Below are 15,711 nucleotides of genomic sequence, written 5' to 3'. Positions count from 1 at the left end.
CAAACTTACACACACACACACACACTACACTACACTAAACTTACACACACACACACACACACACACACACACACACACACACTACACCAAACTTACATACACACACACTACACTACACTAAACTTACACACACACACACACACACACTCTCTCACTCTCTCCCTCAGAGGCAAAATCAATCTCATATTCATCAGCCCAGTGTTGGCTAGGCTGTGTCTGATCAATAACACTTGAAGGCCTACACACACACGCAAAGGCCTACACACACGGCCACACAGGGGCGATTTATGGCACTGCCGGCGACATGACGGCGATTTATGACACGGCCGGCGACATGACGGCGATTTATGGCAGGTGACCGGCAACGTTGAATAGAATCTATTGTAGTGAGCGAGGCAACACACCACGACAGGGCGACCATCGCCGTCCCATCGCCGTCCCATCCCATCCCATCGCCGCCCCATCCCATCGCCGTCCCATCCCATCCCATCGCCGCCCCATCCCATCGCCGCCCCATCCCATCGCCGTCCCATCCCATCGCCGCCCCATCGCCGTCCCATCCCATCGCCATCCCGTCCCATCCCATCGCCGTCCCATCCCATCGCCGTCCCATCCCATCGCCGCCCCATCCCATCCCATCCCATCGCCGCCCCATCCCATCCCATCCCATCCCATCCCATCGCCGTCCCATCCCATCCCATCACCGCCCCATCGCCATCCCGTCCCATCCCATCGCCGTCCCGTCCCATCGCCGCCCCATCGCCGCCCCATCGCCATCCCGTCCCATCCTATCGCCATCCCGTCCCATCCCATCGCCATCCCGTCCCATCGCCATCGCCGTCCCATCGCCGCCCCATCCCATCGCCGCCCCATCCCATCGCCGTCCCATCGCCGCCCCATCCCATCGCCGCCCCATCCCATCGCCGTCCCATCGCCGCCCCATCCCATCGCCGCCCCGTCCCATCGCCGCCCCGTCCCATCGCCGCCCCGTCCCATCGCTGCCCCATCCCATCGCCATCCCGTCCCATCCTATCGCCATCCCGTCCCATCCCATAGCCATCCCGTCCCATCCCATCGCCATCCCGTCCCATCCTATCGCCATCCCGTCCCATCCTATCGCCATCCCGTCCCATCCCATCGCCATCCCGTCCCATCGCCGTCCCATCGCCGTCCCATCGCCGCCCCATCCCATCGCTGCCCCATCCCATCGCCGTCCCATCGCCGTCCCATCGCCGCCCCATCCCATCGCTGCCCCGTCCCATCGCCGTCCCATCGCCGCCCCATCCCATCGCCGTCCCATCCCATCGCCGCCCCATCCCATCGCCGTCCCATCCCATCGCTGCCCCATCCCATCGCCGTCCCATCCCATCGCTGCCCCATCCCATCGCCATCCCGTCCCATCCCATCGCCATCCCGTCCCATCCCATCGCCATCCCGTCCCATCGCCGCCCCATCCCATCCCATCGCCGTCCCATCCCATCGCTGCCCCATCCCATCGCCGCCCCATCCCATCGCCGCCCCGTCCCATCGCCGCCCCATCCCATCGCCGCCCCATCGCCGCCCCATCCCATCGCCATCCCGTCCCATCGCCGTCCCATCGCCGCCCCATCCCATCGCCGTCCCATCCCATCGCCGTCCCATCGCCGCCCCATCCCATCGCCGTCCCATCGCTGCCCCATCCCATCGCCGCCCCGTCCTATCGCCGTCCCATCGCCGCCCCGTCCCATCGCCGTCCCATCGCCATCCCGTCCCATCGCCGCCCCGTCCCATCGCCGTCCCATCGCCGCCCCGTCCCATCGCCGTCCCATCGCCGCCCCGTCCCATCGCCGTCCCGTCCCATCGCCGTCCCGTCCCATCGCCGCCCCGTCCCATCGCCGTCCCGTCCCATCGCCGTCCCATCCCATCGCTGCCCCATCCCATCGCCGCCCCATCGCTGCCCCATCCCATCGCCGTCCCATCCCATCGCTGCCCCATCCCATCGCCGTCCCATCGCTGCCCCATCGCCGCCCCATCGCCGTCCCGTCCCATCGCCGCCCCATCGCCGTCCCATCCCATCGCCGTCCCATCCCATCGCCGCCCCATCGCCGTCCCATCCCATCGCCGCCCCATCGCCGCCCCATCCCATCGCCGTCCCATCCCATCGCCGTCCCATCCCATCGCCGTCCCATCGCCGCCCCATCGCCGCCCCATCGCCGTCCCATCCCATCGCCGTCCCATCCCATCGCCGTCCCATCCCATCGCCGTCCCATCCCATCGCCGTCCCATCGCTGCCCCATCGCCGCCCCATCGCCGTCCCATCCCATCGCCGTCCCATCCCATCGCCGTCCCATCCCATCGCCGTCCCATCCCATCGCCGTCCCATCGCTGCCCCATCGCCGCCCCATCGCCGTCCCATCCCATCGCCGCCCCATCGCCGTCCCATCCCATCGCCGTCCCATCCCATCGCCGTCCCATCCCATCGCCGTCCCATCCCATCGCCGCCCCATCGCCGTCCCATCCCATCGCCGTCCCATCCCATCGCCGTCCCATCCCATCGCCGCCCCATCGCCGTCCCATCCCATCGCCGTCCCATCCCATCGCTGCCCCATCCCATCGCCGTCCCATCGCTGCCCCATCGCCGCCCCATCGCCGTCCCATCCCATCCCATCGCCGTCCCATCCCATCGCCGTCCCATCCCATCCCATCGCCGTCCCATCCCATCGCCGTCCCATCCCATCCCATTGCCGTCCCATCCCATCCCATCGCCGTCCCATCCCATCGCCGTCCCATCCCATCCCATCGCCGTCCCATCCCATCGCCGCCCCATCCCATCGCCGCCCCATCCCATCCCATCGCCGCCCCATCCCATCCCATCGCCGCCCCATCCCATCGCCGTCCCATCGCTGCCCCATCCCATCCCATCGCCGCCCCATCCCATCCCATCGCCGCCCCATCCCATCCCATCGCCGTCCCATCGCTCTAATCGGACCCTTTCTGTTTTTGACGGTGATTTTGATACGTCATAATAGAAAACAGATGTCTGGTCAGTGTATCTCCACTGAGTCGATGGGTGATCGTGTGGCCAGCAGTGTGTGCAGTAAAGCGATTACAGCATTGATCGTGTGGCCAGCAGTGTGTGCAGTAAAGCGATTACAGCAGTGTGTGCAGTAAAGCGATTACAGAATTGATCGTGTGGCCAGCAGTGTGTGCAGTAAAGCGATCGTGTGGCCAGCAGTGTGTGCAGTAAAGTGATTACAGCAGTGTGTGCAGTAAAGCGATTACAGCAGTGTGTGCAGTAAAGCGATTACAGCAGTGTGTGCAGTAAAGCGATTACAGCAGTGTGTGTAGTAAAGCGATTACAGCAGTGTGTGTAGTAAAGCGATTACAGCAGTGTGTGCAGTAAAGCGATTACAGAATTGATCGTGTGGCCAGCAGTGTGTGCAGTAAAGCGATTACAGCAGTGTGTGTAGTAAAGCAGTGTGTGCAGTAAAGCGATTACAGAATTGATCGCGTGGCCAGCAGTGTGTGCAGTAAAGCGATTACAGCAGTGTGTGCAGTAAAGCGATTACAGAATTGATCGTGTGGCCAGCAGTGTGTGCAGTAAAGCGATCGTGTGGCCAGCAGTGTGTGCAGTAAAGTGATTACAGCAGTGTGTGCAGTAAAGCGATTACAGCAGTGTGTGCAGTAAAGCGATTACAGCAGTGTGTGCAGTAAAGTGATTACAGCAGTGTGTGTAGTAAAGCGATTACAGCAGTGTGTGCAGTAAAGCGATTACAGCAGTGTGTGCAGTAAAGTGATTACAGCAGTGTGTGCAGTAAAGCGATTACAGCAGTGTGTGCAGTAAAGCGATTACAGAATTGATCGCGTGGCCAGCAGTGTGTGCAGTAAAGCGATTACAGCAGTGTGTGCAGTAAAGTGATTACAGAATTGATCGTGTGGCCAGCAGTGTGTGCAGTAAAGCGATCGTGTGGCCAGCAGTGTGTGCAGTAAAGTGATTACAGCAGTGTGTGCAGTAAAGCGATTACAGCAGTGTGTGCAGTAAAGTGATTACAGCAGTGTGTGCAGTAAAGTGATTACAGCAGTGTGTGCAGTAAAGCAGTGTGTGCAGTAAAGCGATTACAGCAGTGTGTGCAGTAAAGTGATTACAGCAGTGTGTGCAGTAAAGTGATTACAGCAGTGTGTGCAGTAAAGCGATTACAGAATTGATCGTGTGGCCAGCAGTGTGTGCAGTAAAGCGATCGTGTGGCCAGCAGTGTGTGCAGTAAAGCGATCGTGTGGCCAGCAGTGTGTGCAGTAAAGTGATTACAGCAGTGTGTGCAGTAAAGCGATTACAGCAGTGTGTGCAGTAAAGCGATTACAGCAGTGTGTGCAGTAAAGCGATTACAGCAGTGTGTGCAGTAAAGTGATTACAGCAGTGTGTGCAGTAGCAGTGTGTGCAGTAAAGCGATTACAGAATTGATCGTGTGGCCAGCAGTGTGTGCAGTAAAGCGATTACAGCAGTGTGTGTAGTAAAGCGATTACAGCAGTGTGTGCAGTAAAGCGATTACAGAATTGATCGCGTGGCCAGCAGTGTGTGCAGTAAAGCGATTACAGCAGTGTGTGCAGTAAAGCGATTACAGCAGTGTGTGCAGTAAAGCGATTACAGCAGTGTGTGCAGTAAAGTGATTACAGAATTGATCGCGTGGCCAGCAGTGTGTGCAGTAAAGCGATTACAGCAGTGTGTGCAGTAAAGCGATTACAGCAGTGTGTGCAGTAAAGCGATTACAGCAGTGTGTGCAGTAAAGCGATTACAGAATTGATCGCGTGGCCAGCAGTGTGTGCAGTAAAGCGATTACAGCAGTGTGTGCAGTAAAGTGATTACAGCAGTGTGTGCAGTAAAGCGATTACAGAATTGATCGCGTGGCCAGCAGTGTGTGTAGTAAAGCGATTACAGCAGTGTGTGTAGTAAAGCGATTACAGCAGTGTGTGCAGTAAAGCAGTGTGTGCAGTAAAGCAGTGTGTGCAGTAAAGCGATTACAGCAGTGTGTGTAGTAAAGTGATTACAGCAGTGTGTGTAGTAAAGCGATTACAGCAGTGTGTGCAGTAAAGCGATTACAGCAGTGTGTGCAGTAAAGCGATTACAGCAGTGTGTGCAGTAAAGCGATTACAGCAGTGTGTGCAGTAAAGCGATTACAGCAGTGTGTGTAGTAAAGCGATTACAGCAGTGTGTGCAGTAAAGCGATTACAGCAGTGTGTGTAGTAAAGCGATTACAGCAGTGTGTGCAGTAAAGCGATTACAGCAGTGTGTGCAGTAAAGTGATTACAGAATTCCACCATCGCGTTTGACGGTCACATCACCGGCAGTGTGTGACGGCCTGTAATACAACACTAAAAACAAAGAGTGTCTCCATGGAGATTTCACAGAACACTTTCTGTTACTAGAACACACAAAACAATGAGCATCTCCATGGAGATTCCATAACAACCGCCGTGTGCGGAGAGCATGGTTCCGACGTGCCATTAGGCGCAGCACAGATTTCAAACTGCCACTATGCACTGGTTTGGGTACTGAAACACTGACTGAGCCGGAGCCGGAGCCGGAGCCCTGCGCAGGAGAGCGAGCCTACTGACTACAGCAGTGCGTTTGGATGACTGGATGAGGAGGCCTATGAGGTGATGCCATATGTTGATATGAGACCTGGAGAGGCCTATGAGGTGATGCCATATGTTTATATGAGACCTGGAGAGGCCTATGAGGTGATGCCATATGTTTATATGAGACCTGGAGAGGCCTATGAGGTGATGCCATATGTTGATATGAGACCTGGAGAGGCCTATGAGGTGATGCCATATGTTGATATGAGACCTGGAGAGGCCTATGAGGTGATGCCATATGTTGATATGAGACCTGGAGAGGCCTATGAGGTGATGCCATATGTTGATATGAGACCTGGAGAGGCCTATGAGGTGATGCCATATGTTTATATGAGACCTGGAGAGGCCTATGAGGTGATGCCATACGTTTATATGAGACCTGGAGAGGCCTATGAGGTGATGCCATACGTTTATATGAGACCTGGAGAGGCCTATGAGGTGATGCCATACGTTTATATGAGACCTGGAGAGGCCTATGAGGTGATGCCATACGTTGATATGAGACCTGGAGAGGCCTATGAGGTGATGCCATATGTTGATATGAGACCTGGAGAGGCCTATGAGGTGATGCCATATGTTTATATGAGACCTGGAGAGGCCTATGAGGTGATGCCATACGTTGATATGAGACCTGGGAGGAAGAGGCCTATGAGGTGATGCTATATAGGCAGCTGTATGCAGTCATTGAATCCCCCATATCCCACCAGATGGTCTACAGAAGCTGATCTGGGCCCTGTAACTCGAGCAAATGTTAGCTGCTCGTAGACCTTACGCATATCGTATGCCTCGTAAAATACGCTTGTAACTCAAATGATTCACAAGTCTACGTGTAACGTAACTTAAGAAAAAAAATATGACTGCTTCAGACCACATGTAACGCTGTCGTAAGTCAACAACCTAAGATAACCTACCTATGACTGCGTCAGACCACACGTTACGCTGTCGTAAGTCAACAACCTAGGATAACCTACCAATGACTGCGTCAGACCACGCGTAACGCTGTCGTAAGTAAACAACCTAGGATAACCTACCAATGACTGCGTCAGACAACATGTAACGCTGTCGTAAGTAAACAACCTAGGATAACCTACCAATGACTGTGTCAGACAACATGTAACGCTGTCGTAAGTGAACAACCTAGGATAACCTACCAATGACTGTCACTTGCATTCATGTCACCTCTCTTGCATTCTCTTCGCCTCGTTATTTTAGCAAGCATTCGTTTCCTGCCATTGATTGTTGCGTCTTGTGTGCTCATCACCCAGCTATTTAAAATGTTTATTTCTGTTTCCACGTCCCAGATTGTTTCTCTTTCGTGTTAGAGTTTCAGTTACACCTGGATTGTTATGATTTACGATTTCGCAAGCCATGCATACATGTAAAATTACGTTTGATTTTCGAGTTACAGGGCCCTGGCTCTGACCCGACTCCAGTGTGTGTGTGTGTGTGTGTGTGTGTGTGTTTGCGTGTGTGTGTGTTTGCGTGTATGTGTGTGTGTTTGTGTGTGCATGCGTGCGTGCGTGCGTGCGCACTCTCAGGGCATGTTTATATGTGTGTGTGTGTGTGTGTGTGTGTGTGTGTGTGTGTGCACTCTCAGGGCATGTTTATATGTGTGTGTGTGTGTGTGTGTGTGTGTGTGTGTATGCAGGGCCGGAGTGGGGCCACTTTTCAGCCCGGGAGTTTCAGGCCCAAGACCGGCCCACTTTTTTAGTGGTGGTGGAAATTGGATAAATAAGGCAACATTTCAGCTCTTACTATCCTGTAGTTTTTATTATAGGCTACCAATATTCCACTATCCCACAAGGATATGTTAACAAAAACAGGAAGGAAGAAATAAAGCAAATGTATCCCACAATTCCACTAAGAGGCATATTGAACTATTGTTCATGTTTTTTTCTGCAATCATGTTGTTGTTTGGTGATTTGCTCCTTTACTACACCCACTTCTGAGCAAACAAGCCATATAGGTTGATCATGTAGCCTACTGCTGTCATAGCCTACTGTTCTTTCTTCCATAAAATAACTTTAATTCATATGGTTAACTTTCTATTATCCTTTCTACTTGTCCCTGTAGTCATAGCTAATTTTGGGCTCATCATTTTCAGCGGGGGACTGGCTAATCTGCTGCTCAAAGGCTACTTTTGTTTTTAGGCCTAGGTTACTGCATACACAGATCAAGCTTGAGTTTGTTATCAATATTTGCGTAATATTTGCAAAGTCTATGAATCGCCATATTGGATGATACAAAAAGGCTAATATTTTAATTAATTTAATATGTTGCTTGTGAATAGGTTGACAACGCTACAACGTCCAGTATTAGCCCAATAATTACGCCGCTATAATCATGACTATCTCTCTTTACCAGTTGCCACTATTATGTCTGTCCTCTTCAAAAAAAGAAATCTGGAAGCTTGGCACATTTGGCAGCATTTTCCTCCAATACTTTTCGTCTTTTTTACCTGGCCTTTTCAGTCCCTCATGGCCTCTTTCTACCATCCATCCTCCCTGACGCTTATCACTACGGTAGGGCCGGCCCGGCTGGTATCAGAAAACCTTTTAGAAAAGACAGGCTATATGGACCCAACCAATTATCTCTTCTTGGGAGGGGAGAACAACCCATGCAGAGGCTGCGGTGTTAGGCATAGAATGCGAACGTGTGTAGCCAACTTTAAGAGAAGATAGATTAATGTGGCAAATGTTAATATTTTTCCCTCGACCAGCCCAGAAGTGAAGCGGCCCACCGGGAATTCTCCCGATTCTCCCGATTACCCACTCCGGGCCTGTGTGTGTGTGTGTGTGTGTGTGTGTGTGTGTGTGTGCACTCTCAGGGCATGTTTATATGTGTGTGTGTGTGTGTGTGTGTGTGTGTGTGTGTGTGTGTGTGTGCACTCTCAGGGCATGTTTATATGTGTGTGTGTGTGTGTGTGTGTGTGTGTGTGTGTGTGTGTGTGTGTGTGTGTGCACTCTCAGGGCATGTTTATATGTGTGTGTGTGTGTGTGTGTGTGTGTGTGTGTGTGTGTGTGCACTCTCAGGGCATGTTTATATGTGTGTGTGTGTGTGTGTGTGTGTGTGTGTGTGTGTGTGTGTGTGTGTGTGCACTCTCAGGGCATGTTTATATGTGTGTGTGTGTGTGTGTGTGTGTGTGTGTGTGTGTGTGTGTGTGTGTGTGTGTGTGTGTGTGTGTGCACTCTCAGGGCATGTTTATATGTGTGTGTGTGTGTGTGTGTGTTTGTGTGTGTATTGGTGTGTGTGTGTGTGTGTTTGTGTGTGTGTGTGTGCACTCTCAGGGCATGTTTATATGTAGCAGGGTATAGCGGATCATTCTGTTCAGACTGATGCTAGAACAGCTGGTGAAGCGTGACACAAACATGTCTTCATCGTCTTCAGCGATAAAACCTCCGGTGTGTGTGTGTGTGTGTGTGTATGGTCACAAACATGTCTTCATCGTTTTCAGTGATAAAACCTCTGTTTTCATGTAAATGGCCAAACCGGATGAGAATGCTGTATATGCTTTTTCCCTCTGTGTAAACGGGGTCTCAGGCTAGTTATTTACAGTGCTGCTGAGGTGTGTGTGTGTGTGTGTGTGTGTGTTGTCAATTAGAGGCATTGATTTCCATCTCTACGTGATCCTCTGAGGGGAGAGGGTGAGTGAGGTCATGATGCTTATGCCAGGTCAGGGGTTTAATCCAAAATCACCCTCAGGAGAATGGACACACACCAGCACACACACACCAGCACACACACACACACACACACACACACACACTCACACACACACACACACACCAGCACACACACACACACACACACACACACACACACACACACACACACACTCGTCTGCCTCTTTCGGTCACTGTAGCTAGAACTGCACTTGGTCAAAGGTCACTATGGAATGTAATTAATCAGAGTTAATGTTTTTAACACGTTATTCTTTCTGCAATTAATCAGATTTGGCGACTTCTCTTCCTTCGAGTATATCGACCTCACTCTGAGGGCTGACCTAGCTATACTTCTATTGACCTTATACCGCCCTCCTAAACTATGGACTGGCTTCCTCGTTAAGTTTTCTGAACTTATGTCACTCATCATCACTAGCCATGATCAGATAATTGTAAATGGTGATTTCAATATCCATGTCAATAAGACAACTGATGCTAAAGCCAGTAAGTTCCTTAATGATTTGGACAGTGTAAAGCCAAAGCAGTATGTTACGGAGTCCACCCACAACCTTGGCAACACCCTCGATCTAGTCATCTCCAGGTCTCTAGAGGTTACTGATCTAGTCGTCTCTAGAGGGATAGAGGTCACTGATCTAGTCCTCTCTAGAGGTCACTGGTCTAGTCATCTCTAGAGGGATAGAGGTCACTGATCTAGTCATCTCTAGAGGTCACTGGTCTAGTCATCTCTAGAGGGATAGAGGTCACTGATCTAGTCCTCTCTAGAGGTCACTGGTCTAGTCATCTCTAGAGGGATAGAGGTCACTGATCTAGTCATCTCTAGAGGTCACTGGTCTAGTCATCTCTAGAGGGATATAGGTCACTGATCAAGAGCAGTGGTTCTCAAATGGGGGTATGCGAATCCCTGGGGGTACATAAAGGCACTCCAGGGGGTATGTGAGATTTTAAACTATACATATATTTAAAAAGTAGAATCCATGCAAACATACTTTAAAACAATTATTTAATAAATATTTCAGGAAGATATAAGTTCATAAAATGAATTTTATATTTCAGTAGGCTATTCAATTTCATTATCCTAAAAACCCAGAGTTCCCCTCCATACCAGGATGGTTCGACCCAACCTGTCACATGCCACCCGCCATCACCTGTCAAAACTCAAACGATGGAGTTGTGGTTGAAGCGTAGTGGTATGTGTGTGCAATTTTGTATGTGTTTATCAGTTCCAAAGTTTAATAAATTAGACACTGATGGCACAGTGCTCTGTCTTTTTTTCTCAACTAAAAATGCTTTGCGCTGGTTAGGGGGTACTTGGCTGAAAAAATATTTCACAGGGGGTACATCACTGAAAAAAGGTTGAAAACCACTGATCTAGAGGGATAGAGGTCACTGATCTAGTCATCTCTAGAGGCCACTGATCTAGTCATCTCTAGAGGGATAGAGGTCACTGAACTAGTCCTCTCTAGAGGGATAGAGGCCACTGATCTAGAGGGATAGAGGTCACTGATCTAGTCGTCTCTAAAGGGATAGAGGTCACTGATCTAATCCTCTCTAGAGGGATAGAGGCCACTGATCTAGTCCTCTCTAGAGGGATAGAGGCCACTGATCTAGAGGGATAGAGGTCATTGATCTAGTCGTCTCTAGAGGGATAGAGGTCACTGATCTAGTCATCTCTAGAGGGATAGAGGCCACTGATCTAGTCTTCTCTAGAGGGATAGAAGTCACTGATCTAGTCGTCTCTAGAGGGATAGAGGTCACTGATCTAGAGGGATAGAGGTGACTGATCTAGTCATCTCTAGGGGGATAGAGGCCACTGATCTAGAGGGATAGAGGTCACTGATCTAGTCGTCTCTAGAGGGATAGAGGTCACTGATCTAGTCATCTCTAGAGGTCACTGATCTAGTCGTCTCTAGAAGGATAGAGGTCACTGATCTAGTCATCTCTAGAGGTCACTGATCTAGTCATCTCTAGAGGGATAGAGGTCACTGATATATCGGTAAATTATATCAATATGTCTGATCATTATTGTGTATCTTTTCATGTCATACTAACCCTTATAAGGTGTTCGGGTCTGTGGGACCCGTTTTCAGTTTTTAGCTTAATAAAAATGATACAAATAATTATTTTTTTAAACTAAGATTCATTGGCCTTGGCTCATTTTCTGTGAGGAACATAAATCAGAAAACATTTTCAAAGAACCCCTCCTGCATACCCCCCTTCACATTAATATTACACACAGGATGTTCGGGTCCACTGGACCCGGAACTAGTTAAAGTGTGGAAATCATAGGTCCTGTGTGTGTGTGTGTGTGTCAGGGTGTCAGAGGGTTTTGATGGTGATGCAGAGCAAATCGTTTTAGAAAGTGAGGATAACATTTCTGAAAATTCAGACTCCGACACTGAGTTTGAAGAGGAGGATAAGCATCAGCCAGCTCCAAAACGTAAAAGAGCCTCAGGACTAGCCCTTCAGCAGCCAGGACAAGCCTGCAAGCAGCCAGCCCCAGGACCATCCCGTGAGCAGGCAGGACCAGCCCGCAAGCAGCCAGCCCCAGGACCATCCCGTGAGCAGCCAGGACCAGCCCGCAAGCAGCCAGCCCCAGGACCAACCTGTGAGCAGCTAGCCGTAGGACTAGCCCGTCAGCCTACTCTGAAACACAAGCAAACCTCAGGACCAGCTCGCCAGCAGCCAGCCCCAGGACTGGCCAATAAGCAGCAAGCTACAGGACCAGCTCATCAGTCAGCTTCAAAACGCAAGCAGGCCTCAGGACCAGACCACGAGCAGCCAGCCATAGGAGCAGCCTGTTAGCCAGCTCTGAAACGCAAGCGAACCTCAGGACCTGCCCGCCAGCAGCCAGCCCCAGGACCAGCCGATGAGCAGCAAGCATCAGACAGATGTTATTGAGTATGTTCAATTTCTAATGAAATTCAAATAAATAAAACTTGCTTCATTTGTACAATTGTTCATTATTTTCCAGTTATGCCTGTTTTATGATGCATTTCCTTATTTTGTTATATTTTAATACAAAATTAAACAAAAACGAGTGACCCTTCTATTCATAATTGTGATTTAACAAAGGTAAAGGCAACACATTTAACATATGTGTTGTTTATATTACTTGCAATTGGGATGAAGTAACCATCCAGTGAGTATTAAAAAAAAAAAAAGTTTGATTATGTTGAATTAAAAGGCCTAAAATGCAATGGGTCCATCAGTCCCAGCAGCACCTCCTGTGTAACAAAAAAACGAACACCCTATGAGGGCTAAATGCCTTAAAAATTCATCATGTTTCCAGGACACTGGAGCAGAGCAGCAGTTCATAGCTCTAGCAGACTTCATAAATTCAGATATCTTCAATCATTCTATTCACCAAATGGTGAAGAGGCCTTCAATAGTGAACTAGGTGTCCTGGTTGACAGAGTGGCTCCCTACTAGATTCCTCAAGAATCTGATAGTTTGGTTCCCTTTATTTTCCAGATAATAAATACCTGATTAGAAACAGGTATATTTCCATATACAATATACCATACCATAACATAACCATACCATACCATACCATACCATATCATACCATACCATAACCATATACCATATACCATAACCATAACCATAACCATATCATACAATATCATACCATAACCATAACCATAACATAACCATACCATACCATACCATAACCATACCATAACCATACCATATACCATAACATAACCATACCATATCATATCATATCATATCATACCATAACCATAACCAAGGGCTAAGCCTTAAATGTACAACACACACACACACACGCACACACGTACACACACACACACTCACACTCTCTCTCTCACACACACACACACACACACATACACTCACACACACACAGACAGACAGACACACACACACCTCATCATAACACCTCACCTCAACAACACAAACATCATGTTAGTCACGTCACATGAAGCCAGAGCAAGAGGACCTCGTTGAAAGCTCAAGGTCTCTGATGAGGGTGAGGATTGTAATGCCCGCAGACAGACAAAGAGTGAAAGCAAACAAACCGGTTCACAAGCAGGTAAAAGTGGGCAGCCGTGGCCTACTGGTTAGCGCTTCGGACTTGTAACCGGAGGGTTGCCGGTTCGAACCCTGACCAGTAGGCCACGGCTGAAGTGCCCTTGAGCAAGGCACCTAACCCCTCACTGCTCCCCGAGCGCCGCTGTGGTTGCAGGCAGCTCACTGCACCGGGATTAGTGTGTGCTTCACCTCACTGTGTGTTCACTGTGTGCTGTGTGTGTTTCACTAATTCACAGATTGGGATAAATGCAGAGACCAAATTTCCCTCACGGGATTATATATACTTATACTTAAGTGTGGCCTGAGGGAGCCTCTGATGCTCTTCAAGACTGCTTTGACACAACAGACTGGGAAATGTTTAAGCAGGCAGCCACTTACAACAACCAGACAGACATTGAGGAGTATACAGACACTGTAACCTCTTACATCACCAAGTGCATCGATGATGTGACCCACACAAAAGACATCATCACTTGGGCTAACTGGAAGCCATGGCTGACAGGGGATGTCCTCAGGCTGCTGAAGGCCAGAGACAAAGCCTACAGAGCTGGGGATGAAGCTGGCATGAGAACAGCGAGAGCCAACCTGTCCCGTGGCATCAAGGAAGCAAAAAAGGAATACACTCACAAGATAACCACCCACTTCAAAGACAGCAGGAACGCACAAAGCCTATGGCAGGGCATTCAGGCCATCACGGACTACAAGCCCGCGCCAAAGAGCTGTGAGAGCAACATCCCTCTGCTCAACAACCTGAACCGCTTCTTTGCTCGCTTTGAAGCACAAAACAGCACCTGCCCACAGAAGACCCCTCCCCCTCCACACGAGCAGCCCCTGTGCCTCTCTGCCGACAGCGTGAAGAGGACACTTGCTGCTATCAACACCCGTAAAAAGCAGCAGGCCCAGACAACATCCCAGGTCGTGCGCTGAAGGACTGCGCTGAGGAGCTTAAGCATGTCTTCACAGACATCTTTAACACTTCCCTGAAGCAAGCCATCGTCCCATCATGTTTCAAAGCTGCCACCATCATACCTGTGCCAAAGAAAACTGCTCCATCCTGCTTCAATGACTACCGCCCTGTGGCACTGACACCCATCATCATGAAGTGCTTTGAGCGGCTTGTCATGTCACACATCAAATCCATTCTCCCCCCCACCCTGGACCCCTTCCAGTTTGCATACCGAGCCAAACGGTCCACAGAGGATGCAATCTGCTCTGCCCTCCACCCAGCCCTCACCCACCTGGAAAAAAGAGACTCATATGTGAGATTGCTGTTTATAGACTTCAGTTCTGCATTCAACACCATAATACCACAACAACTCATCTGCAAACTTGACAAACTGGGACTCAGTACCTACCTCTGCAACTGGCTACTGGACTTCCTCTGTCAGAGGCCTCAAGAAGGATGTGTTGGCAACAATATCTCAAGCAGCATCACACTGAGCACGGGGGCCCCCCAAGGCTGCGTGCTCAGTCCACTGCTCTTCACCCTGCTGACGCATGACTGCACTGCAACCTACAGCAACAACCCCATAGTGAAATTTGCTGACGACACAACTCTGGTGGGTCTCATCACCAAGGGCGACGAGACTCAATACAGGTTGGAGGTCGACCTTCTGACCACATGGTGCAGGGACAACAACCTCCTGCTGAACGTCAGCAAGACCAAGGAGATTGTTGTTGACTTCCGAGGAGGTCACACCCAACACCTGCCACTGACCATCGACGGTGCTGTGGTGGAGAGAGTGAGCAGCACCAAAATCCTGGGGGTGCACATCAGTAAAGACCACTCCTGGACCACCAACACTGCATCACTGGCGAAGAAAGCTCAGCGCCGTCTGTACTTCCTGCGGAAACTCAGGCGAGCAAGTGCTCCACCAGCCATCATGAGCACATTCTAGCGAGGCACCACTGAGAGCATCCTCTCCAGCTGCAGGGCTCTACAGTGCGCCCATTCACACTCAAACACACACACACACACACACACACACACACACACACACACACACACACATCAGGGCTCTACAGTGCGCCCATTCACACTCAAACACACACACACACACACACACAGAGACTCAAACACACACACATCAGGGCTCTACAGTGCGCCCATTTCACTCGCACATGCGAGTAAAAATGATGCCGTGCGAGTGCAAAAAAATATTTAGGCGCACTGGTGCGAATGACTTCTAACCATGTCAATATTTGTCTACAAAATACACCGCAACATCGAGAAACATTACTGGTGCAAACCATAGAATCACGTCGCGAATGCAGCATAAAAACTACACCTCCCATCAACATTAGCAGTTACGCGTTGTGACTCGCTAGTAGTCGCTTCTATCAAATCCAAGAGCGCGCAGAA

At 50.3% G+C, this 15,711-nt stretch overlaps 1 protein-coding gene across 1 annotated transcript; it reads left to right on the top strand.

Annotated features, from left to right (window-relative positions):
• Positions 1-304: 304 nt before the first annotated feature.
• LOC121696118 (basic proline-rich protein-like) lies at positions 305-12,098 on the top strand. The gene is made up of 4 exons (XM_042077447.1): positions 305-354; positions 413-590; positions 1,057-2,651; positions 11,609-12,098. The coding sequence occupies exons 1-4, from the start codon at positions 305-307 to the stop codon at positions 12,096-12,098; spliced, it is 2,313 nt and encodes a 770-aa protein (XP_041933381.1).
• The last annotated feature ends 3,613 nt before the right edge of the window (positions 12,099-15,711 follow it).

Source organism: Alosa sapidissima, chromosome 21 (assembly GCF_018492685.1).
Source record: "Alosa sapidissima isolate fAloSap1 chromosome 21, fAloSap1.pri, whole genome shotgun sequence".
Classification (NCBI taxonomy): domain Eukaryota; kingdom Metazoa; phylum Chordata; class Actinopteri; order Clupeiformes; family Clupeidae; genus Alosa; species Alosa sapidissima.
This window is presented reverse-complemented; position numbering and strand designations above follow the sequence as displayed.

Excerpts from the sequence above, each read along its gene's own strand:
- LOC121696118 (XM_042077447.1), top strand. The coding sequence starts at position 305 with ATGACGGCGATTTATGACACGGCCGGCGACATGACGGCGATTTATGGC. Across the intron at positions 591-1,056 it reads TCCCGTCCCATCCCATCGCC|CCATCCCGTCCCATCCCATC; the intron begins GTCCCATCCCAT and ends CCCATCCCATAG. Across the intron at positions 2,652-11,608 it reads TCCCATCCCATCCCATCGCC|GGTGTCAGAGGGTTTTGATG; the intron begins GTCCCATCCCAT and ends TGTGTGTGTCAG.